Raw genomic sequence first — 23,622 nt, 5'->3', positions numbered from 1 at the left:
CTGAGCTCCAGTGAATGGCGGGGAAGCGGGGCCCAGGGCTCACAGTGGCAGGGACATTCACTCACTGTCTGCAGCTGTGCCATCAGCCTCCTAAAACCCCAAAGGCTGGCTAAGGAGCTGCTCAGGAAGCTTGCCTGACAAGGGATCTGGCTGCTACATTGTTCTGGAAGGTTCAGTGCTGCTGGGACTGGCAGCTTGAGCAGATAATCTGGGCTAGGTTTCAAAGCTTCTTGACACTCCAGACATCCCCACCCCGACACGTTTGGCTCTTCAGGGGCCCTGCCTTCAGGCAGTTAATTCCAGGTTCCTGTACGCTCAGCCGATTGCCTCATCTGTTCCCAGAGAAGAGTCAGCTTTTTCCCTTCCTCCCACGTGAGCTGAGCCTCCTCCTTGTGAGTGAGGCCTGCCTCCTTGGAGCCTCTCTTCCGAAAAGGACCCCCACCCACCTCTGCCAGGAGCCCCTGGCCCTGACAGTTGGCAGGTTCCTGGGGATACTTCTCTCCCTGCCCTTGAAGCCTGAGCAGCCACCCCGTCCAAATCCTTCTGCTTCCCCCGGGGCCTCCAGAGCGTGGTAATTGGCGTCTCGGGTCCTCAGCTGTGCACCCCGTCTGTGAGTGTGTCCCGTTCCCCCCTCGGCAGGAAGACCTGTGGTCTTACTGCTGTGGGGACCCTGTGGGGAGGGGACCGCGGAGAAAGGACCACCCCTCCTGTCCCTCTGCCCCCACTCCTGCCCGTGAAACAGCAACAGCACTGCCACTTTCTGCCCCCGGCCCCACGCAGCCCAAGGTCACACTCCCCCCAGGATGGCTGCCAAGCGGCTGCCCGGTGATGTCTGTCCCCAGCTCAGGTCCCGAGATGTGTATCTTTAATCACGGCTCTGGGAAGGTCACAGCTTTCATTTCATTTTTGTGGTGTTTGGAGAAAAGGTCAAGCCTCCCTTGACACGTTCAGTCTTCCCCAGCCAGCTCGGGGGTTTCTAGGAGAGAGAAGACGCCCATCAGAGATGTGCCCACAGGCCAGGCGTCATGGCAGAGGAGGGTGGGGGACCCGGGCCAGGAGAGGAGAGGTCAGAGACAGAGGCAGACGGATAGACCCAGACAAGCGTGAGCGCCCGAGGGGCCAGTTGGTGGGGGGGGACGACAGAGGGGACACCGAGCCACAGCACTGGCTCACCCACAGCTCTGCTACCTCTCAAGGGCCTGGCGCAGCCTCGGGGGAGGACACCTCCCCGCAGCATCATCCCCTGAGTCTTCCTGCAGGAGTGGGCCCCGCCTGCCATCTCCTGAATCCGTCCCTCCTCCTCAGGCTTGACTTGGCTCTGACCTTAGCTTCAGAGAGGGCACCTCGAAAGGCAGCCCCCAGACCCTCCGTGCTTAAAACCGGAAGGTGGTTGCACAAGGCAAAAGGGATCTGGTGATTGGCCCCAGAAGGGTGGCCACCGTTGCCGTGTGGTCGCTCCGGTCTCGCCCCTCGTGGCCACGTCGCACCCGCGTCCCCAGGCCCTCCCTGTGGCTGCTTTCGGGCTCTGATGGAAGGTGGGGGCCTCACCTCCATTGAGAAGACTTTGCTGTTCTGCTCAGATTCTATTTCAGGGGAAGCCTCCCTGTAGTAGGCACTCCTGCCTCAGAGCAGAGCCAGGCCTTTTCTCCTCCAAGGAGTATTATGCTAATCACTCCTTGCAAACAGGCAGACTTTGTAGGAGGTTTGCCTGGTTTTAGATGAAACCTACGCCTTTGAAGCAAAGAGCCACAGTAGCTAAAAATATCCCTTCCCGGCTGTTGATCCTCTCATTTGTAAAATGCATGTTTCCATTGTTAAATCTCCCCTGCTCTGCCTCTGCGATCTCCATGGGGGAGTCCAGCATGATCCCCGAGTGTGTAAGATTCTAAGTAATTTATTATTTATTGTTTAAAAAAATTTTAACGCGCACAAGATAGAAATTGAAATAACGCAGAAGAATACGGTGTGAAATGACCCTCAGCTCCGCTTCCTCCCCCAGAAGCCTCTGCGTTCAGTTTCATATGTTTCCTTCCAAAACTCTGTCTTTGCGTTTATAAATATTTGAATCTGTTTGGTTGTGGTCATGGTGGTGGTTTTCCGGCAGAGGATTCCGGACACAGAATCTTTCTGCCGCTCGCTCGTGCGTGTTTTCAATCACTCACATGTGCCCCGTCGTTCGGCAGGCGAATCTCCCTCAGCTCCTGGGACACTGCCCTCTGACCTCCAGGCCAGAGCAGACTGGCCCAGGGTCCCTCCCCCTTATCAAGGCCACCGCCGCTGCGTCAGCGTTCAACTCCATCGCCCGTTTCTCCGAGCGCAGGGTCCAGACTCTGCCCCGCAGGCAGGGCTGTGGCCGTGGGGTGCTGGTGCCTCCCCAGCCGGTCCCCCGCAGGATGCTGTCCCCCGAGGGACGTCACGGATGCCTCACGACCAGAGCCCTTTTCTCATTTTTTGTGCATTTAATCCGATAAAGATTTCCTGGGCTGGAAAGGAACATTCGGCTGAAAAGCCTATTTCATGCATCTTAAATTTCCCTGAAAATGACTGATCACAAAAGGAATTTTTTCAGCCTCCCGACGGGGTGGAGGAGGGTACAAATGAGAGAACTCCCCCTTCCACTTGGCCACGAAGAACTGAAGGAGCGCCCTCCACGCTCTCTTTGTCCCCCCGCTCCCCGCCGTGACCCCTGTGTCCCCCCAGCCTTTCACACCGTCTCTTCACTTTGTCCAGGAGACTCCGCGGTGAGGCTGCTCTGATGTTTGCGCTTTGTTACCAGCAGTGGGTATGAGCGTTTCACTTCCCGTTCTGGCTTCTGACGTTTATCTCAGTGCCCTTTAAGTGGGCACTTGTAAAGATCTGCAGAAAACATTCTCAGTTCATAAAATTCCTTAAAACTCCCAGACGAAGGATCTGAAGGCCAGCGAGGCACTAATCTTCGAGCTCCCTCATCGGGGGCCTCTTATCTCCTGTGGAAGCCCCATGTAGCCAGCGAGGCGGGAGGGCACATGCCAGAGGCAGGCTGGGGCTGAGCTGCTTCCCCGGGGGCTGGGAGAGGAGCCGGCTTGAGGAGCGGGTGCAGGCCTGGGCAGGCGACGTCTGGCCTGAGCCGTCGTCTCCTGTTCTTCCCTTTGAACCAAGCACGTCATGGCTGCGCACAGAGGGCTTAGGACTCGAAGGTGGAGACGAGGCAGAAACTTAGGGGGAATCAGGAGCCAGGCCTGGGGAGGTGGGGTGTGCTGGCAAGAAGGAAAGCTGCAGGCCTTCACCCCGGGCTCCCGGGCCGAGCCCGCTCTGCAGCCACGCGCCCTCTAGCGCTGCGGGTAAAATCGCCCCCTTCCACGCGGAAGTGGCCTCGCTGGGCGTGGGGCCGTGGAAGTTCAGGGCCATGGTTCTCAGTCCTGCCTGTGGAGCCTGTTAGGAACAAATGGCCCTTCCTGGGCCAGGCCTGCCTGAGGGTCGCCTTGGTGCCCCGAGCAGCTTTCAGGTGACTCTAGCACACAGCCAGGTTCCGGGGTCTCTCAGTAAGGGGCTCTTTCTGGGATGCCCTCCTGGTTCTGGAAGGTAATTGTGTAATTGTGTGGCCTTCTGCACAGGCGAGGTCACAGATGGAATCAGGGAGGCGGCTCCCCACTGAGAGGTGGGGGGCGGGGGGACCCAAGGGCTGGACACTGAGGCTGCCACCAGATTGAAATGGCCACCCCGGAGGGACCCCTTCCGGGCACAGGCATCCCCATGGGAACGTGGGATAGAAGTGGCTCCCTGCCATCCATCACCTGGGACCCTCACCACAAGGGGCATGTTCTGGCCTTGGTGCGGGGACCACATGAACACTGGGTTGCTGGACCCACGTCAGGTGTGTGGCTTTAAGGTTAGAGGGAGGGAACTGTGCGACCTCAGGCCTCTGGGCTCAAAGCCAGTGAAGGTGGAAGGGAGGAGCTCGCCATCTGTGAGGGTTTGTGGGCGCGTGAGACGCAGCGGGGAGTGATCTCGTGGCCTGGAGCACAGGACTGGATTGGGAATAATGGAATGAAGCCGAGGAAAATGTGAACAGAGCGGCTTGGTAACAGGAAGACTGTTGGGGCAGGGGGTGTCCCCAAGCCTTTCCCAGGGACAGTGGAACAGCCCTAGCCAGGCTCCCCTGTTACTTGCCTGCCTCATTTCTCCAAAGGTTACCCCCATAGTGTGAAGGGGGAAGTGGCAGAGATGTGGGGGTGCCTTTCCCTTTCCTGTCCTAAGACAGGCTCTCTGCCTCAGGGGATTCTACGGTCGCATGTCATGGGGTGAAGGGGTGCCTGTACCCTGGACAGGACACTCAGGTCACAGGGAGCTGGAGCCCTCAGGTGGACGGGGGGCTGGGCCAGGGAGGAGAGGTCTGTCCCTCTGCAGGGGACACACAGCATGGGACTGTGGCCGAATGCACCTTGAACTCTGAGTCGGGGACTCAACTCCACCGTGGCCCCAGGGCTGTGTCGATTGGCCCAGCCCCCGGCTTCAGCGTTTCCCTCTGTCCCATGAGCAGTTGATCTCTGAGGGCCTCTGTGAGCCTGGCTGGAAGCTGGCAGGGGCATAGGTGGCAGGCAGGTCTGGGGCCTGGAAACCACGAGAGGTGAGTGCGTCCTGGGGAGGAAACCCCTTTGGAAGAGTCAGAGCTCCGAGGGCTGCCAAGGGGAGGAAGTTTCCATCCAAGTCTCTGATGGGTCAGCCCAACGGACTTCCAGGCGCACAGGGCTCAGGGATGCGGTTTCCCTGGCATCTCCGCCTGAATTCAGAGCCTGGGAGTTGTACTGAAATCCCCACCTCCCCCTGCCCAGGCAGCAGCTGGCCTGGGAACTGCTGATGGCGTCACCCCCACAGACCCCCTGCCGGGCCTGCACAGGCCCTGGCTCCTGCCTCACACCTTGGAGACAGGTCATCACCCCAGAAGGGCAGTCAGTGTGGGCACAGGTCAGCACAGTCCTGGCCAGCTGTGGTCAGTCCCTGCCACCCCCAGAGGTCGCCTCAGGGTGAGGGTGCAATAGAAGGACCCGGTTTGCAGATAAACTGCCCCAGAGCCACGGAAGGTTCTGGAGAAACTCTAGTCCATCAGTGATGGGTGTAGTCAAATTGGCCTCCTCCCTGCCACCAAAAAACCGGTCTTCCAGAAAAAGCATATCCAAGCCCCTGTGTGAGCTAGACCTTGGATCTTGCCGGCAGGGTGTACAGTGAGGTGGCAGCTAAGAGCTCGGTGCCCAGACAGGCACTTGGGCAAAGCTCTCATCTGTGCTTTACCCTCATTCTCTAGGAGAGGGGACCGCTGAGATAACACCCGTTCCGTGGGAAAGGGATTTAAGGTACAGGCATGGCTAACGTGGAGAAAGTGCCCACAGATGTCAATGATGCGGGGCCATCGCTGGGCAGGAGCTGGTGGTTCAGCTTGAAGGGGGCCTCTGACAGGAGGGGGCGAGATGCCCACGCTCTCAGGCCTGGCTGGAGTCGATGTCAGGGAGACAAGAGGGTTTCCTTTAGTGGCCCATCCCTTTGTTTTCATTTGCACTGTGGGCTCCCAAGATGACAGACTCAGAAGCTACGGGCTTTGCAACCGGGTTGGAGGCTGGGGGCCAGACACACAGCCTCCTGCCCCCTCACGCCGCCTCTCCCTCTGTCTGCCCGCCTCGTCCTCCCAACACTGCCTTCCCTTCCAGGGCCCGGCACGCCTCAGCCCGGTGCCTGGGCTCTTCCCACCTCCTCTCCTGTCCTCAGAGCCAGGAGACCCCTGCCACCTGACCCGCCTCCAGCCATATTCAGGGCAAGCTCCTTTCCGGGACACAAACCCAGACAGGGTCTGTAAGCCAGCCACCTGCTGAGTCCCCCCAGAGGCTCCTCCGTGCACATAGTGAAAGTACTTCAACCAGAACCACACACTTTCACAAAACCCCACCAGGTTCCCTGGGCCCCAGAGCGTGCCTTTCCACAGGCCAGCTGAATTCCCCACTGAAGTGACCCCGGCCACCTGCCCCTCTTGGAAATTATTTTTCTATGGTACAAGGACCTGTCCCCCTGCTGCCCATAGGGGCCCAGCCTGGTGGGGCTTCTGCCTTGGGATGCTGAGCTCAAGAAAGGAGACACCACAGTGAGTGTCAGGAGACGGAACTCAGCAGGGTGGGGTGGGGTGGAGGCAGGTGGTGGGAACTAGCGGGGGGGGGGGGTGAAGGACCCTCAAAGGGGCTGGAGAGGCACCTGCGAGCGGACCGTGGGAGCCAGGCCTGGCCAGGTTGCTAAGAGCACACAGGAAACGAGCCGCAGTGGGTCATCCGGGCATGCGCGGAAGCTGACTCCTGACCTGGGCAGCAGCAGAGTTCCTCACATGCAAGAAGGGCCGCCTGACCCCCCCTGGGCAGTGGAGGAAGCGGGCGTCACCTCTCCTGGGCTGGGCTCATCCGGACACCTCCAGGGACGGCCTCCTTCAGGCGGGAGCAGCCAAGGAAACCAAATGGTCTCCTGGAGGCAGCCAGAGCCTCAGCCCCCCTGAGCTGAGCCAGCCCCTCTCTCCAGGCTTGGGGTGTGCTCTAGGGACCAAGGTGAGAGGGGCAGAGCCGGGAGAGGTGACGCCAGCTTCCTCCAATGCCCAGCGTCCGGCCGTGCCGCCCGTGATCAGAGTCGGACAGAGGGCTAAGTGGACAAAAAACCCTTTTCTTCCTCTTCTTCTGCCTCTTCCCCATCATGCCACGGCCCTCCCTCCACCCCCTGTCCATCAGCTCCCAGCAAGACCCAGAAAAACAAGTCCTCGCGCCTCCCCCAACCCCCCAAGAAACTTTTAAGTGTATCAGATGCATCGACTGCATTAAACAGAATGAATTTTTAAGGCCCGAGTTGGCGGGGTTACCATGGCTGCCTCTGCCCTGAGGGGCACACTGCCGAGGATGGATTGAAATAAATAAAACAGATTTACAGTTTTCATCCTTGGGAAGCAGAGAGCTGGAAGGGAAGAGGAGCGAGGGGGTGGCAGGGAGGAAGCAGTGAAACTCTGGCGCTTTCGGAACTTCAGAGGGGAGGCCGTTCCCCTGCCCCCCGCATCTCTAATGCTGCACTGACCTGAAAGCTGCTTTCTCTTTAAATTCCTAAAGGATCCCAGCTGTTGGGCAGGGGCAAGGCAGGAGGGCCCTTTCCGGTGGGAATGGCTCAGGGCCCCTGTATTTGCTGTACTTGAGAGTTGTGGCTGTAGGGCTCCAGGCGCCTCCCTGGAAAGCCCCTGTCCCAGTGGCCTTGGACCACCGAGGGGACATGGACACCAGCTGGCGGCCAACGTAGAGAGGAGGTGAGGGCCTGGCCCTTCGTGCACGGTGCAGGCGTGGCCAGGATACATGCAGCTGGGGACAGAGGTGAAGGAAGGGGGCCCAGGATAGAAGGGCTCTGGGCAGTGATTCCGCCCTGCTGTCAGGGCTGCCTGGACCAGAGGCCCCAGCCTGAGCTCTGCTCACAGGCGGTGTCCCGCTCCAGCCTCTGAGAGGGAGCCCCAACCAGGACTCCTTGCCAGTTACCCGCCCAAGCCTAGAGCTGGCCGCCCACCGCCTCCCCACCCCTCCGTCCACACCACTCCCCAGAGCTGAGGCAGGTGAGTTCCCACCTGGCCCAGGAGCTGGAGAGCTGGACCTGCCTGGGCGGGAGACGGGGCGCGAGGCAGTCGCAGTAGCAGGTGTGGAAGTGGAGGCATGAGGGCCCCGCAGGGGGTGGTGGAGGCTGCTTCCGTGAGCATCCGGGGTGGCTTAGGAGACACGGACAGCCCTTCCTGGATCAGGGAGAGCCATTTGTTGGGCTCAGCCAAGCCGGAGGTGCCAAACGAAATCACCCGCCTCGCCTGTCCCTCGTGTGGCACTAACGTGGCACCATTCCTTAGGGTCTGGATGGGCCTCGGCAGGACTTGTCCCTTTGACCACACTGGAGATGGTGGCATTAAAGAGCCGGGACACACCCTCCTAGCCTGGAACTTGGTGGCCGAGGTCAGTTTGAGTTCTCTGTTGGCCATGGGGCAGTTTGCAGAGAGGCGAGCGCGGGTCGGAGTGGGAAAGCACTGTATTCGTAGTAACCGGGGAGACTGGGGGGCGGGAGGTGCACCCGGCTTTATACCATCTCTCATCAGCGGCGTCTCTTCCCACTCGAGTGGGGTGGAGCCCAGAGTCTCTCCGCCGTGTCCTGTGCTGGTGACATTCCATCTGTGTGGTCAGCTTGTTGCTTGGGACAGTCCCATGTGGGAAGGGCCTGTGAGGAAATGGTCCCTCCAGCCCCCAAGTCCCCTTAAACTTCTCTTGAATCCACCTGGTGCCCTTTCCACATTCACATGCACGTCCAGTAGCCTCGTGTTGACTTGCCAATGGGGTGGGTCATACCAGCACTGTCAGCTCCTGGGCCCCCAGGCGGGTCAGACACCTCGTTGGCTTCTGCTTTTGTCCCTCTCAGAAAAGCCAGGCCTGAGGAAGGGGCAGGTGGGGGAGAGGAGGGCAGTAGCCCCCAGCGCCCAGCGAGTGTAGATGAGCTCCCCACCCACCCCCACCCCCGGCTCAGTGTCAGAACAGGCAGCGGTGGGGGCGTCAGCATGCCCTTATTTGGTGAAAGGACCCAGGGGACCTGGGAAGGCTTGGCTGACCGTGCTGGGGTGAGGGGGTGGGTAACGTTGCTGTCCTGGTTTTGGAGGGCGCAGGGAAGTGGGTCGTGGGAAGAGTCTTGCATCTCCCCCGAAGCCACGTGGCCAAGTGCAGAGTCCCCAGAGCTCAGGGCAGCGAGAACCAGGAGGGGCCTGCACTCGGGCCTCTGCCCTCCGAGACCCACACCCTATTGTGGAGCCCCTGACCCCACACACGGGCCTGGCCCTGGGAAGGAGCCTGTTCCCCAGCTTCTCCCCCTGTGGCCCCGCTGTCCCCACCATCCACACCCCCTCCTCTGTACCAGGCCGTGCCTGCCCCCAGGCCGCATCTGTCCAGAAAGGAGTAACTCCCCCTCCCCCTCTCAGCACCCCACTACCTCCTCAGGGCTGAACCCTGTCCCTTGTGCCTGCCCCAGACCACAGGATGATCCCTGCTGACCGGGTGGGGAGAGGTGTCTGGCAGCGCCCCTTCTCACCTGCTCTGCTTGCAGCCCCAACGGGGGAGGACCGGGCTCAGAGCCACTGGGCAGGTCTTGTCCTCCACATCGAGACTTGGCATTGCCCGAGTTGGTCCAGGTCCCTAGAAAAGAAGCAGCGAGTGACCCCTTTCCCACACCCAGGACAGAGCAAAGCACAACACCAGGTGCCCTGTTGGCCCCGCGGGGCTGGCCTCTGCCGGCACCTTTCCTTTGCAAGGCAGGCTCCTGTTACCTCCACCAGCCAGCAGCAGGCGCATCCAGAGGTCACCTCAGGGCATCCACATGTTCCCCCTGCCCCCCTCCAGCCCTCAGGTGGGCCTTCAGGATGTGACCTCCCAGACCCCATCCAGGTTCCCTCCCACCCCACATCTCTGCCTCATCCCCAAGTATTTTCCAAGCCCCATGTATTGTCTCTTGATGAATAGCCCTTTAATATGGATGTTAAAAAATATGGGCAAACGTTTAATGCTTGCAAGCTGGGCTCCATTATTGATGCTCTGCTTGAGAGCCCGGCAGGCAGCTCAGGCAGGGCGGGGGCTCAGCAGAGAAGTGATGACACAGCAGCCCTGCGAGGCTGCCATCTGCCAGGCCCCACTGGGCAGGGATAGGGCCCAGGGAGGCAGAACGGGGAGAGAAACTCAGCTTCTGGGGCTGGATCTGCCTTCCTCCTCCCCTGGGCAGCTCTGCGACCCAGCCTCCCTGCATGAGGGTCCAGGCTCGTGTGAGGACTTAGCAGATGCCATGGGAGGAACTTGGGGCCGGGCTCAGGGAGACGGAGGCCGCCTGAGGTCCTGCCACAAGCTCGGGGTTGAGTGAGAAACACCGTCCCGCCACCTCCCTGATGCAGGGAGGGAGGCAGGCCGTGCAGGTGTCCAGCACTCCCAAGCTCCGCCCAGCCCTCCACCCAGACTCACCTAAAATGCCCCACAGCGCCCTGAGCCCCGTGAGCCCTCAGAGGTGAGAGCTGCTGTCCTTCCCCAAGGGGACTCAGGTCCCGCCCTCACCCCGGCACCTGGCGGGTGGTTCATTCTCCCTGGGAGCCAGCTGATATGTCATTATTCTTGCCCCCTGGAAGCTTCGTGACCCGGCAGTCTGGGAGGTGTCTTCTTTCTCCCCAGACTGGGGTGACCTTAGGGTGAGACAGCAAAGCTGGGTGAAGTGACGTGCAGCCCCCGCCACTGCCCCCCTCCCCACCCCGGCCCCAGCCAACCCAGGGCTGGAGTGCCCTTTGGTGGAACCCGGTGCCCTGCTGCCACCCACGCTTCCTCCCTTCTGCCCTCCCTTCCCTCCTATGGTGGCTTAATTAGCAGTGCTACATGGGGGGAACCGCTTGCTGGGATATTTGTTGCCATTCCTTCTCGCTGTCCTGGCAGCACATGCTTGGGGGTCTCCAGGGGTCTCCCTGGGCTGCACAACCAGGCCCTGGGCGACAGGGTGAAAGTGTACCATCAGGGCCGCTGCTCCCTGCAGACCAGGCTGGCAGGGCAAGCAGGGTCCAGCCGGGAGGGGCCTAGGGGTGTGCTGGTCTGTCCACGAAACCTGGGTGGAATCATGGCTCCTCGCGCCTAACATTGCAAGCGGTTCTTGGTCACAGGCCAGGCCCTGCCCTTTGCAGTTCACGTTCTGGTGGGGAAAACAGACGGGGACCCAGGAAATGAGTCCATCAGCCAGGTGACTCGGTAGTGAGAAGTCCTTGGAAAAGAAACAGGACTTTGCTTAGAAAGGGCTGCTGGGAAGAGGGTGTGCACAGGGCAGAGACCTCACCTGGGGCTGGGGCTGGAGCTGAGACCGCGAGGGCTGGAAGGAGCCAGAGGCGGGCTGGTCCCTGGGCAGGGCTGACCAGGCCAGGACAGAGGTCAGAAACAGCAGAAACGTGAGAGGCCAGCACACCCTGAGTGAGGGAGAACTCGTTAAGGGCTGAGGCTGGAGAGGAACTGACCAGAACGTGTGAGGGCCTGGCGGCTGTGGTCAGGAACTGAGTTTATTTCCATCCAGCAGGAGGCCACTGGGGAGTGCGTGCTCAGAGGGGCAGTTTTTACAAAATGCTCAAGTTGGCGCATGGGGCTGAGTTGTGGGGGCGAGAGAAGAATCAGGGAGACGGATCAGCAGCTGGCTTGGAGTTGACCAGGCAAGAGACAGGTGTCGCTGGGCCCAGGGAGGGGGCGGCTACAACAGGCCAGGAGGAGGGCGTGCCATGAAGGCAGAGCCCCCGGCTTGCCAGCAGCCCAGACAGAGGGCCACGAGGATCAGGGAGGACTCCCCACTTTGGGCTGGAGCAGCTGGGTGGGCAGCGATGGTACTTACTGAGGCAGGTGGTTGTGAAGCCCCCTGGAGGCCGAGCGGCTGGAGTCTCAGGGAAGCAGAGGCGGGCTCGGGCACTGCCAAGCCTGAGATGCGTTTGGGCAGCCGAGCGAGGCACCCACCAGCGAGGCTTAGGGGTGCTCGGGAGAGCCTCTGAGCTAGAGATGGGACCAGACTCAGCCCCAAGAGGTGCAGACCAGAGAAAGGACGGAGGGCAGAGGGCAGAGGGCTGCTGAAACCCAGCGGGGGAAGAGCCGTCAAGAGCGGGGTGGGAGGGAAACGAGAGTGGCGGTGGGCAAAGCCTGTGTTTCTAGAAAACCTGGTCGGCCCTGACCTTCTGTAGCTCCATCAATGGTCCCAGGTTCTTAGGGACACCAGGAGGCCTTGGCGCCCACCTCTCCTCACCGCCACCCCCTGGCCTGTCCCTCCACACCCTCCCCAGCCATCCTCCGGCAAGAGTGCCACGCCCGGCCTCCAGCTGCCACAGGTCCCCTCAGGCCCGTGGTCCCCGGAGAGCGCTGCCTGGCAGCAGCCTCAGCTGTTGGCCCCTGTCATGGAGACGGCAGCAGCTGCAGGCGACGGGCATTTGTGACCATTTGTCAGAAGGTTCCCTTCCTGCGCGGCCTGCCCTCCTGAAACATTTCTGTCCCACAGCCCTGGAGATGGGGCTCGTCTCGGGGACAGAGGGCTGGGCGGGGCCGGAAGTGCTGCCCCTGCTCCGCTGAAGGGCCAGGCTTCCTCCTGGGAGCTGGCCGTCGCCGTCCCCACCCCTGGGGCCACACTCACCACAGTGTGCCCCCTACCCGAGCTGTCGAGCTGTCGCTGGTCTCAGCGGCCACCCCATGCAGATAGATGTCATCCCCAGCGAGGAGGCGAAGACACTGTCACACAGACATACAGCTGGCGGGAGCACTCAGGGAGCCCCTGCACCCCCGACAGGCCAGGGCAGAGCCCTCGTCACGCCACCCTCCAGACCCGTCCCTGCGCAGCCTCGTTCCCGTCTCTCCAGTGGTGTCTTGCCCAAGCCTGCTGGGTCCAGCCGGGCCAAGGCTGGAGACGGCCGCCCGCTCTCTGTGCCTCGTGGTTTGGCCTCTCTGTTACCAAACGGTCTGGGATTTTGCTGGTTCTGGGCGTGGGGAAGAACCGTCTCTAGTCTGGCCCCAGAGTGTGGCTGGTGTTGGGAGGGAAGCAGGAAGCCGGTCCCTGGTAGTGCTGTTTAGTGGGAGTTCAGTGACCGGGGGGGACGTGTGTCCGGCACGCTGGCTCCACTGGGCCTCGTGTCGTTCTGTGGGCCTCGGACCCCTTGTCACTACCAGCCTGAGATCTGGTCTGTCGTTGCCTTCTTGGAGCCGAGACTGGGAGTCAGGCAAACCTTCATCGACCCCAGACAGGAGACAGGGCGAGGGCGCTGTGCTGGCGCTGCCCCCCCCATCCCCCGAGAGGCAGGGCCCAGGCCACACCCCACCCTCTTCAGCAGCCGAGGCTCCTCTCAGTTTCAGGAGCCTCGAGATCCCCGCCTCTGTGGGCAAGTGGCAAGTGAGAAGGTTGACAGGCTTCCCTGAGCCTTGTCCTCGAGACCTGCCTGTCGCCGTTGACATCACCTTGGCCCAAGGACTTGGGAGAACTGTTTTCCTGCGTTCTCTGGGTTCCTTTTGTCTTTTTCTTTCTCTTTTTCTAAAATGGAGCCTTCTTTCCACAAAAAAAGCCTGAGCCTTATCCCCTAAGATTCTTACTAGAGGAGAGATGGTGGGGAGAAGCGGCCCTAACTAGTCCCTGACCTCGGCCAAGTCCCTTGGCCTCTCCACTGGCGTGCTATTATCAGGAGAGCAGAGGTAAAACTCACGGTTGTCTTAGGGGCTGTTTATCCCACGAGCACCTGCCGAGCCCCTGCTCCCTGCAGGCACCACTCCTGACAGAGATGCCGTCGTGAACAGCACAGACCATCCCGACCAGGGGCTCTCCCGCGGGAGGGTGCGGGGGGGACCCCATACTGCGTGACCAGTATGCTTGTTATTTGTCACATAAAGATAATCTCTAGCCAGGAAAGTAAAGCCAGGAAGGGACGCGGGGCCTTGGCACACGGGGGGGTGGGGGTGGTGTTGCTGCGCTTTGCAAGAGATCAGAAAGGTAGCTCTTGGGACCAAGTGGCCAGAGGCCCGGCTGTTTTCCTCGGAATTTCATTTTCTGGCGGGGGGGCAGGGAGGAGTCAAACACAGCCCGTGGGTCTCTCTCTGGAGTTGCTGGGGAGAGCCGGGCTCCCACACAGGCCCTGGAAAGAGCAGGTTTCCTCGAGAGCGGCCCGACAGGGAAAGGGCTCCGAGGCTGAGGCCCGGAGGTCTCCAGAGCCTGCCCTCGCCCGTTTTCCAGGCAGCTCTGCCTCCTGCTGAACGCGGAGAACATCTTCCACTCGATGGCAGACATCCTGCTCCGGGAGGAGGACCTCAAGTTCGCCTCGACCATGGTCCACACCCTCAACACCATCCTGCTCACGTCCACCGAGCTCTTCCAGCTGCGGAACCAGCTCAAGGACCTGAGGACCCCGGTACCCACACCACGGGCTCCGGCCCCGCGACCTCCGCGGACCCACAGGCCCTCGGCCCCCGGAGATCGGCGGGGAGGAGACAGGGCTGCCACCCGAGGCCTCCCTGGTCCAGTGTCGAGTACAGGTCCCCCGGGGTGGCTGCGTGGAAAGTGCCAGCCATGGGAGTGAGTCACCGCTGGGTTCCTTGGAGCCGCCTGCCATGGAGTCTCTACCCACCGCGAGCTCCAGGCCCAGCTCCAGGGGCCAGGTGCCCGCCCTGACACCACACCCCTGGCACTGCCCCCGCACAGAGTGGGCTGGCCTCTGAGCCAAGCTTGGGAGAGACCCAGAGGGCTCATGCTGCTGGGCCTGTCACCCTGTCAGCCCCTGGATTGCAGCCCTGCCGGAAGTCAGGGTCCCTGCCCTCCTCACCCTCCTCCCTGGCCCAGGCCTTGCTCTCCCACAGATGGACACATTTGTGTTTCGAGGTGCCCTGTCGTAAGCCAGGGGCTCCCAGTGCTGCTGGCCCAGGCTTTGGGTGAGGACCCATCAGAGAGTAGGGAGGTGCTCCCCATTCCGCCACACTGCTCTGGGGGCACCAGTCAAAGGCCTCGCTCAGCCCAAAGGAGGGGGTGCTGAGCTGCAGAGGCCCCTGAGGGCAACCACCATCCTGGATGTGCCAGCAGCTCCAGGGGGTTCATCTGGGCCGTGGTCACCCCTTCCCAGCTCAGACCCTGCCTCGGCCCCCTGTCCAGGAGGGAGTCCAGGGCATCCAGGCCTATGCCTGAGGGCGTCTGGGGCCAAGCCGCTGGGGATGAGCCAGGCCCCACCCCGCCTTCTTCCTGTGGTTCCTCCAGACATTCGCAGAGGCCTGAAGAATGTTCCCCGGGGCAGGGGCGCTCCCGAGTGAGGGCTCAGCCCCGGGCTGCTTCCCGAGTGCAGGGCGGCGGCACACAAGGAAAAGAGATGGCATCTGAGGCTGGCAGGAGGGCGCTGCAGGGGGAGCCAGGGCCCTGAGGGAGTGTCTCCCACCCGCACCCTGGGCCTCCCATCACACAAGCTCCAGGACCACAGGCCTCTGGCGAGAACGACGACTGCTATGTGCCAAGGGCAGAAATGCCAGCACGAAGGGCAGGCTCGCTCTCGACCCCGACCCAGCCCTCGCGTCCACCACCACATGGCTCTGTGGGACCAGGAGTAATGACAGGGTCTGAGGAGGAGCTGTCAGGGTTTCCTTTGTGACAACTCGTTCCCAGCTGGGCTGCCACACGCAGCCCGGGGTGCTGAGCTGGCTCCCCGGTGCTCTGGCTCCTCAAGGGGCCCTGGGGTTCGCAGAGGACCTGGAGGGGGAGGCGAGGCCTCCCTAACTGCTCACCCCTCTCCCCCCACAGGAGAGCCGGAACCTCTTCTGCTGCCTGTACCGCTCCTGGTGCCACAACCCGGTCACTACAGTGTCGCTGTGCTTCCTCACCCAGAACTACCGGCACGCCTACGACCTCATCCAGAAGTTGTATCCTTCACTCGCTGTGCTTCCGGCCCAGGCTCCGCGGGACGCCGGGGGGCCAGGGGCTCCCCTCCCACCCACGAGATGGGCCCGCCGGCCATCCTCCTGCCCCCACCCCACGCTCTGCCTCCAGGCCTTGCGACACCGGACCTGGGAGGGCACGGTGAGGGCCCTGTTCTGGAGAGTGCTGCGGGCAGTGATGCGGCCGTCTGGGGCTGCGGAGGGGAGCCTGGAGAAGCCTTGAGAGCTGGGGATCGGGGTGGGGGGGTCCCTTAGGTAAGGGTGCCCCGGAAAAGAGACAGCGTGTGCTCCGCCCGATGCTGGCGTGCGGCGGGCAGGGAGGGCCTAGGAGCAGGGGGACCATCGGGCTGCAGCAGGCCAGGGGGCGAGGAGCTCAGGGGCCTTCAGGAGCCACAGAGCCAGAGCCCAGCAGGCTCAGCAGGGGACACAACTAGGAGAAGCCGGCTGGACGAGAGGCCTCAGGGCCTGCCGCAGAGAAAGGCATCCATGGTCAGACTTCGAAACCCCGTGAAGCAAACCAGCTTCCTGTGTGGGTGCCTAGCACGTGAATGGGGTTGGAAAGCTTACTGGGGACACGAAATTGGTCTCCTTCTGTGGCGGGTCAGGAGTTGAGGGCCAAGGAAGAGGGGCCCTGCGGTGCCTTCTCTGGGGGTCAGCTGTGCCTTTGCCAGGTTCCCAGTGCCTGCTCTCCTGCCAACCTGGATTCACTCGTCTCAGCCACTGGTGTGGCCCACAGACTGCAGGCCCCATGCTTACGGCAGCCCTGACCTTGGCCCGGCTGGCAGGTGCCCCCCAGGCAGGAGCAGAGGCCTTCCTGCCCAGCCCGTCCCCATCAGCTGCAGGGCTGTGATAAGAGCCTTTCAGAGCCGAGAGCTGCCGGAGCAGAGCGCAGTGCCCGTGCGGGGGGGACAGCTGTGCCGCTCTGCGTTGAGAGGGACACAAAGGCAGAGGGAGAATAGGCTGCTGCCCGTTGTCCGCCAGAGCCTGCTCAGGTGGGAAGAAGTGCTCTGCCCTTGACCGCCCACCCAGCGGAGACCTGGAGGTCACCGTGGACTTCCTCACGGAGGTGGACAAGCTGGTGCAGCTGATCGAGTGCCCCATCTTCACATGTGAGAGCCCTGCCTCCGGCCTGGAGCGGGTGGGGTGGAGCCAGGCTCAGAGAGCAGCTCCTGGCTGAACCGGGGAGGGAGGCGGAGAGGGCAGTCTCGCCAGGGATGCTTCTGGAATGTCAAGAATGTCAGCATGGGGATGACAGGATTGAGGAGGCCCGCCTGAATAGGGCTGGGACATGTGGGCCCAGAATTTGGGCCCTGCTTTGTGAGCCTCAGGGCGGGCCCCAGCCCAGGCCAGGGCTGACAGCAAATCCTACCCCCAGATCGGTGTCACTCCTGCTGGGGAGAACTGGGGCAGTGCTCTCAGAGGGCAGGCAGGGCACCATCCCCGAGCTGTCCCCGGCCACCCCTCCCAGCGTGCTGCCCTCTGCCCTGGCTCTGGGCAGCTGGGGGTACCCTGAGCCCACTTGCAGGTGCTGCCTTGTGCCGGGAGCCACACCCTGGACTCTGTGAAGCAGAGTCGGGGCGTTTGCTGGAGCTGCCTGACTGTGACACCCAGGCTGAACGTGCAAAAGCGGCAGCAGGCGGGGGCGAGTGCAGCGTTTGGCGCCTCAGCACGTGCAATGCCTGCCCCCCAAGCAGGCGGCTCTCTGAATGAAGCTCATGCTTACGGTGTGATAGTGAAGCCGAGAGGCAGCCCTGCTTCGAAACAGGCCCCCGCTGCTTCTGGAGTCCCTGCACCTGGGGACCTCGGCCCCCTGGGGCGGGGGTGGGGCTGCCGTGGAGGCTCCCAGCTCACCCTGTGTAGCTGCCAGGGTGACCGGGAGAGAGACGCGGGGGCCTGTGTCGTTAGGATGGGTGCTAGGCAGGGCCCGGGTGTGTCCCTCCCGTCTGGCACGGCGGGGGCAGGGCTGCTGTCCGCGGTGGATTTCCAAAGGCATCCACCAGACGCTCCTGGGCTTGGTGTGTGTTTAGTCACACACGAAAGCGTTTTTCCATCCTGCCCTCCCTTAAAGCTGCCCTAATCCAGTCTTTCTCCCCAGCTCACCCTATTTATAGCTCTCTTGTGCTGGCACGTGCAGAGCAGACCCGCGAATCTGTTACGCTCCAGGCCTGGGCGCCCTCGTTGGGAGGGAGGCAGTGCCTGTGGAGTAGAGGGGACCAGACCTGGCAGCAGGCTTGGGGGGGTCCCCAGGCCGAGGTGACTTGGGAAGATCAGGCAGAAGGCAGGTGGGCCACTGGAAAGAGAGAACGATGCGATGTCATCACGGGGACAGCTCAGACGCTGCGGAGGAGCAGCAGGCGTGCCTGGCTGTGCGGAGCCCCGGTCCTGACCTTGCCCTCTGCCCTCCCGCAGACCTGCGCCTGCAGCTTCTGGACGTGAAGAACAACCCGTACCTGATCAAGGCCCTGTACGGCCTGCTCATGCTGCTGCCCCAGAGCAGCGCCTTCCAGCTGCTCTCCCACCGGCTCCAGTGCGTGCCCAACCCCGAGCTGCTGCAGACGGAGTGAGTGCCTGGCTCGCGGGGGGCAGTGCTCCACCACCAAGCAAGGCCAGGGCCAGCAGGGCCCGGCAAGTGGGGAGTTGGGAGGGACTGCCGAGGCTCTCCTGTCACTGCAACACTGTCCGCCCCACAACCTCCTGCCCTCAGGCCTCTCATTTCCACATCCGAGTGCCAGGCTGGGAGGTTTGGGCGTGTTTATGAGGTGGTAGGTCGTAGTCACACCTTCTCTAAGCAGTCGGGGTTGAGTTAATCCAAAAAACCCGAGGGTGTGCGGGAGTCACCCAGACAGAGGCCCCTGGAGAGAAAGTCCAGGGGCGGGGAGAGTTTGTGCCCCAGCTCAGCGTCTGCGTCGTCCACGTCTCAGGTGGCACATGGACAAGAGAGCTACCTAGGGTCCCTCCCAGCTCTCAGACGGCCCTCCCCTCCCATCCGTAGCATAGTCTCAAGCCCAGGCCACTGAGCAACCCTGGCACTGCTGGGACCTTCCCACCCCACCCTCCTGCATGGGGCAGGAGGCAGAGGTGCTCCCAGGGCCACCCTGCTGGCGTCCTGTCCACGGGAAGCCCAGGTCCCAGGCACACAACCGTGGAGAGGTCCAGCATGGCAGCCTCTGGGCAGGAGGGCAGTAGCCCCTTGGGGCATCCAGGCTCCCACCCTGAACCCACTGCTGGCCCGGCCCCCAGAGCCTGTTGGGTCATGTCTATATTTGGTAACCCTTGGAGGCCTCGCCTCATCCACAGGCATTTGGCATCCGAGATGGAAAATTTCACTTGTCAGGTCGCCATGGAAACAAGCAGAGCCACTGAGAAGATTTACGCTGAATGGAGCGCACCCAGCTTGTATCAGATGCCCCGTGTGTCTAGAATTCCCTCCCAAGCTGTTAGAGCCGCTTGGCAGGCCTGGCGCCTTGCTCCCAAGAAAGGGCTCGGGCCTTTGCCCTTGGGATGGACGCAGGCAACCTGAAGGTGGGCCTGCCCGGTACTCGGGGCCCCTGCCCCCAGCCCCTGTGCCCTCTATCCCACAGGGCCCAGGCCGCCGCCCTCCTTCCCACCCAGCCCGGCCTCTCCAGGGGCCGGGTGTGTGGGGCGCCTGAGGGGTCGTCTGCCCCAGGAGGCAGGAAGGGCTGGAGCCCCCATTAGGTGGCACCTAGGCCAGGGTCCACCTCCTGCCCACCCCACGCCTTCCCGCACATGGTAGCGCTTCAGGTGGCAGGGTAGGCACTGTCCCAGCCGATCTTGTGCCACTGGGCACTTCTCAGGGCTGGCACTCGGTGCACTGAGTGTCGAGGGAGCAGCTGCGGAGTTAGGTTTGCTTCTGTGTCCCTTGCTGGGAGCACCTTCGACCCCACACCGTGCCTCACTGGCCTGGCCTCTGCTGGCCTTTCCAGGGCCTGATGGGTGTTAGGGTCGCCCTGGCAGCCACTTAGGAGGGAAGGTGTGGCTAATGGCTGCTTCTCTGTGACCTCTGGCCAGGCCGCAGGCCAGAAGCTGATGAGGGCCAGTCCCTTCTCAGAGCTCTGCCTGCTCCATCTCCTTGTGTAGGTAGCACCTCCTTGGAAAAGGAAGGCAGCTTGGAGCAGTGAGACTCCTCCCGTCGTTCCCCAAGCCGGGGTAGAAGAGGTCGGCAGAGGGCAGGCAGGGACAATGAGGCTTTCCTCCAAACCTCCGCTGGTCAGTCAGGAAGTCTTGGACCAAATGGCTGGGGCCTCTGGGTTAGAAGAGTCTCTGGGTCAGTAGATGGTTCAGAGACCTGGACTAGGATCTGGTTCAAGCTCTGCGAGGATTTGCTGTGTGACCTCAGATGAGCCCCATGCCTTCTCTGGGCTCTAGATTTCTCCATTAGTAAGTAATTACGCATTTGGACTCAATGGACCTCTGAGGTTCCACCCAGCCTTCCAGGCCTTTCTTTGCAAAGCTGTAGAAGAGCTGTCATAGAAAACTGCAGGGGAGCAGTGGGCGAGGCAGGAGCCTCAGCAACAGCTGGGGGCGGGGTCAGGTTGCAGGGTTGGGCACAGGGACAGCTCCCACCCTGGAGAGGGGGCCGAGGACACTCTCAGCCCTGGGAGGGGCAGGCAGCTGGAAGACAGCGTCAAGTGGCCCGCCAGGCCTGCATGCCCGGAACAGCTGGGGGTCTGCTCCTTCCGTCCTCCCTTCTGTGCGCTTGAGGCACCAGTAGGGCAAGGGGACCCTGGCCCCTGCTCAGGCTCCTGGGCCACCCCTCGGTGAGGCTAGAGGGAGCATCCAAAGGACAAACTGGTGACGCTCACCAGCGTTAGCCTGGGGACAGGTGCGTGAGTGGGTGGCAGGAGAGAGGGCCAGCTTAAGGTTCTGGAATCTCAGCTCTGTGCTGCTGGCTGGGTGTCCCCTAGCCGCTCACTGCCTGAGGGTTGTTGTAAACATACAGAGAACACAAGGCCTGAGCAGCGCCATGCCCACTGTGGCTGGCGGGGAGTGGCCCAGCCCCCCATGCCCAGAGGAGTCCCCACACCCCATGGACACACCCCTCCCTGCCCCCAAGACCTCAGGCCAAGAAGGTCGGAGGCACGGGAGGCAGGACTTCTCTCCTCCATGAGGGCGTAGGGAGCAAGCTGTGGCTCTTTCTCCCCGCCACCCCCTCACCTAGCCACATCTGTACACGTCACCCTAGATCAGCCTCCGTTGCTGGTATCTTTCCAGAAACCCCTGATCTCAGTCCCTTCCCTGGATCTAATGCCAGGAGTGTTGGGGGAGGAGCACACAGACCCGTGCAGGCCAGCACCAGATGACACACTGCAGGGTCACCTCTGGCCTGCCCATCTCTCCCCATGTCCTGGCCTAGCACCTGGTCACCCCCTGGAACTGGGGCTCTAAGCCCTGGGGTATTCCTCAGCTTCCTCACAAGCCAGGATTGTTCTCCTGGAGCTGTGGCACCTGGGCCACAGGGTCACTGTGACAGGGAGCTCCCTTCCCCATTCCCAGGGAAGCTGAAAGCAGCATCCAGAGCCCAAAACGCTGCCTGCAGTCTGGCCCCCTAGAGTGGGCCCCGCTCAGCTCCTTTTGATCTTTGTCAAACTAACGTTGCCTGAGACTCAAGAGAGGAGCAGCCACAGCCACTGTCCAAGATGGTTTCGGGTGATGCATCTTCAGCAGGAAGGGACCAGGCTGAGTAGGGGTACCGGGGGCCCCTCTGGACTCCAGATGGCACCCCAACCATGGGAGGAGTTCCCACTGCCCCGGTCCTGCCCTAGCAGCCTGGCTGGTTAGAGATGCCTTTCAGGCTCTGCCCATGCCTCGGCTGCGCCTTAGCCCAAGAGCCGGGCTCATTGGCGACTGAGCTCCTGGGCCCCTGCTGGCCTCACTTTAGAGAGGTGGAGTTATAGGTGCAGTGGCCACCCATTGGGCACTTGGACTGAGTTCTTACATGTCAAGTCTGGAGGAATCTGCACCCGCCCCATGAGGTGGCTCCTGGCAGCAGAGGATGAGGGTGCGGAGTTACAAGCTCAAGGTCAAGTGACTAGGAAGCGGTCATGTTATATTTGGGTCCTGGTCTGTCGAGCTCCTGTGCTCAGCTGCTGCCTGGACCCCCACCCCACCCCCCATCACTCTGGGGTCTGTTCATGAACTCAGGGCCCAAGGGACAGCCTTCAGGAGATCTCTTACCAGGGCCACTATGCCTCGGGCTGGAAGCAGATCCTACCCAGCCCATGCAGATCTGCTTCCAGTGAGGCCAAGAAGGAGGGGAGTCTCTTCGTGAGATTCTCTTCTAGGGTGATGATTAGGAATGGGACAAAGGGATCTAGTCCCCCGGGGTCAGGCTAAACCCTGGGCTTAGAGGGGGACAGTATCGCCCTACTAAAGGGAGCATCGGGCCCATTGTAATTGTGCAGTGCACAACATGCGGTGCAGTACAGAGCCACCTTGGGAGCGTGGTGGCAAGAGAATTTCTTGGAGCCATCAGCTGCCCAGTGGTGAGACTGGCTCTCCTCCCCAGGGACAGAGAGTGACTACAGCCCTCTGGGCCCCAACACTCAAAAGCAGATATATTCTGCCAGGTTGAGGGCTGTTAGAGACTCTTCAGCCATCCTTCTAGGCTCCAGCCCTAGACCTGCCCAGAGAAAGGGCCAGGCTGCCTCCTCCCCTTCTCCCTGGACCCCGTTCCAGGCCCCAGCTGGCTTCCTGGCTGGCTGCTAGCCCTGGCTTTCACCCCAAAGGGAGCCACTCATAAACAGGAAATGCTTCCTGATGTGATGCCTGCTCTGGGCGCCGTCACCAGCCCACAGGCTGCAGGCCATAGCCAAGCAGCAGTGTCGACGGGTCCTACCAGTGGTGGGGGAGGGGTGCTCATAGGAGTCCTCACTCTTTGGGGCTGGCCGTGGGGGGAAGGCTTGCTGGGCTAGAGGTGGAGCTCCACCAGCCTGTGGCCCTGCCCCACCCCACTGCCCTCCCGTGGCCAGTGCTTCCCACCCCCCAGCCCCCTCAGCAGCCTCCACGCACGCTGGGCCGCTGACTGACGCGGAGTCCTCTGCCCCCTTTGCCCAGAGACGGTCTGAAGGCAGCCCCCAGGTCACAGAACGCAGACTCCCTGAGCATCGACTACGCAGAGCTGCTGCAGCACTTTGAGAGGGTCCAGAAGAAGCACCTGGAAGTGAGGCACCAGCGGAGCGGGCGTGGGGATCACCTGGACCGGAGGGTTGTTCTCTGACAGGCCTGGCATGGAGAAGGGCCCGGGAGTGGTCCCCTCTGCGCAGCGCCCGAGGACCTGCCTCCGGGACAAGGCTGGACCCAGCCACCAGCCTGGAGCAGGGTAGGGGGTGGAGGCTCTGTCCACCCGAGCTCCTCTCACGGCCCAGCCCCCCAGGCCCCCGGCACAGGCAGCTGCACTCTGGTATTCAGACAGAGCTGGCTTCCCACCAGGGTGGGCCTGCAGCCTCAGACACCCCCACTTTCTGGATTCAGGTTCTTTCTAACGCCCTCTTGTAAAAGAGCTTGACCTCAGCCCACCAGAGCTCTGACCTCGTGCAGATGCGTGTGTACACAGGTGTGTACACATCTCCGTGCACACAGGGACCAGCACAGAGGCCCATGTGAATGATGCACACCCCCTGCCCCAATAAAGAAATGACAGAAAAGCCTCCACCCTTGCCTGGCCTGCTCCTTCCCATTGGTACCTCCCTCCAAGCTGCCCCGGCACCTTGCTGCCTGTTCTGTAGTTTGTTCTCATGGTGGCCTCAGGATTGCCAGGAGAGGCTGGTCACTCACTGCGCAGTTACCTGCCAAGGGTGTGGGCCTGGGGCCCAGCTCTCACCTCTAGGACAGGCCCCTTCTTCCTAGAGAGCCTCAAGCACTGGCCTGGCCCCCTGAACCCTGTCTTTCCAGGCACCTCATCTGGCTTTTCCATCCTGATTCCCCCCTGGGGGCGTGGGACATCTCCCCACTGGACGGATGAACTGAGGGAGCCTCCAGAGCTGCTGGATGAATGGCAGCTGGGGATCACTGGGGATGGAAGGGAAGACCCAGACCAGTGTGGGCGTGCCTCCCACATGCGCACCCTTTGATTCGACTAAATGAGCCTGAGCTCCCCAAACCTATAGGCCAGAGTCCGCCTGGCCCCAGGCTTTGGGAAGATTGGCCTAATGAGCTCCCA

At 62.1% G+C, this 23,622-nt stretch overlaps 1 protein-coding gene and 1 long non-coding RNA gene across 3 annotated transcripts in view; one reads left to right on the top strand and one right to left on the bottom strand.

Annotated features, from left to right (window-relative positions):
* The window catches only part of VAC14 (VAC14 component of PIKFYVE complex), a 107,651-nt gene extending 84,537 nt beyond the window's left edge, over positions 1–23,114 (top strand). For both annotated transcript variants that reach the window (XM_021093808.2, XM_084959654.1), the window contains 5 exons: positions 13,765–13,939; positions 15,310–15,428; positions 16,473–16,552; positions 17,853–18,003; positions 22,518–23,114. In XM_021093808.2, the coding sequence (XP_020949467.1) occupies positions 13,765–13,939; positions 15,310–15,428; positions 16,473–16,552; positions 17,853–18,003; positions 22,518–22,680 (688 nt within the window). In that variant the 3' untranslated portion in view covers positions 22,681–23,114. The remainder of the gene's footprint in view (positions 1–13,764; positions 13,940–15,309; positions 15,429–16,472; positions 16,553–17,852; positions 18,004–22,517) is intronic.
* LOC146402218 (uncharacterized) lies at positions 8,034–11,812 on the bottom strand. Its single transcript, XR_014805537.1, has 6 exons — positions 11,401–11,812; positions 10,861–10,987; positions 10,543–10,719; positions 10,101–10,225; positions 9,094–9,197; positions 8,034–8,444 (listed from the first exon to the last, which is right to left on the bottom strand). It is a non-coding gene; the product is annotated as an uncharacterized LOC146402218 (long non-coding RNA).
* Positions 23,115–23,622: the final 508 nt, after the last annotated feature.

The sequence above is a fragment of the Sus scrofa genome, chromosome 6, assembly GCF_054392235.1.
Source record: "Sus scrofa isolate SSC_HxYL_T2T_F1_AM1 chromosome 6, Sscrofa_HxYL_maternal_Yorkshire_Landrace_v2.0, whole genome shotgun sequence".
Taxonomy (NCBI): domain Eukaryota; kingdom Metazoa; phylum Chordata; class Mammalia; order Artiodactyla; family Suidae; genus Sus; species Sus scrofa.
Note: the sequence above shows the minus strand (reverse complement) of the source record. Positions and strands in the feature narration are given on the sequence as shown.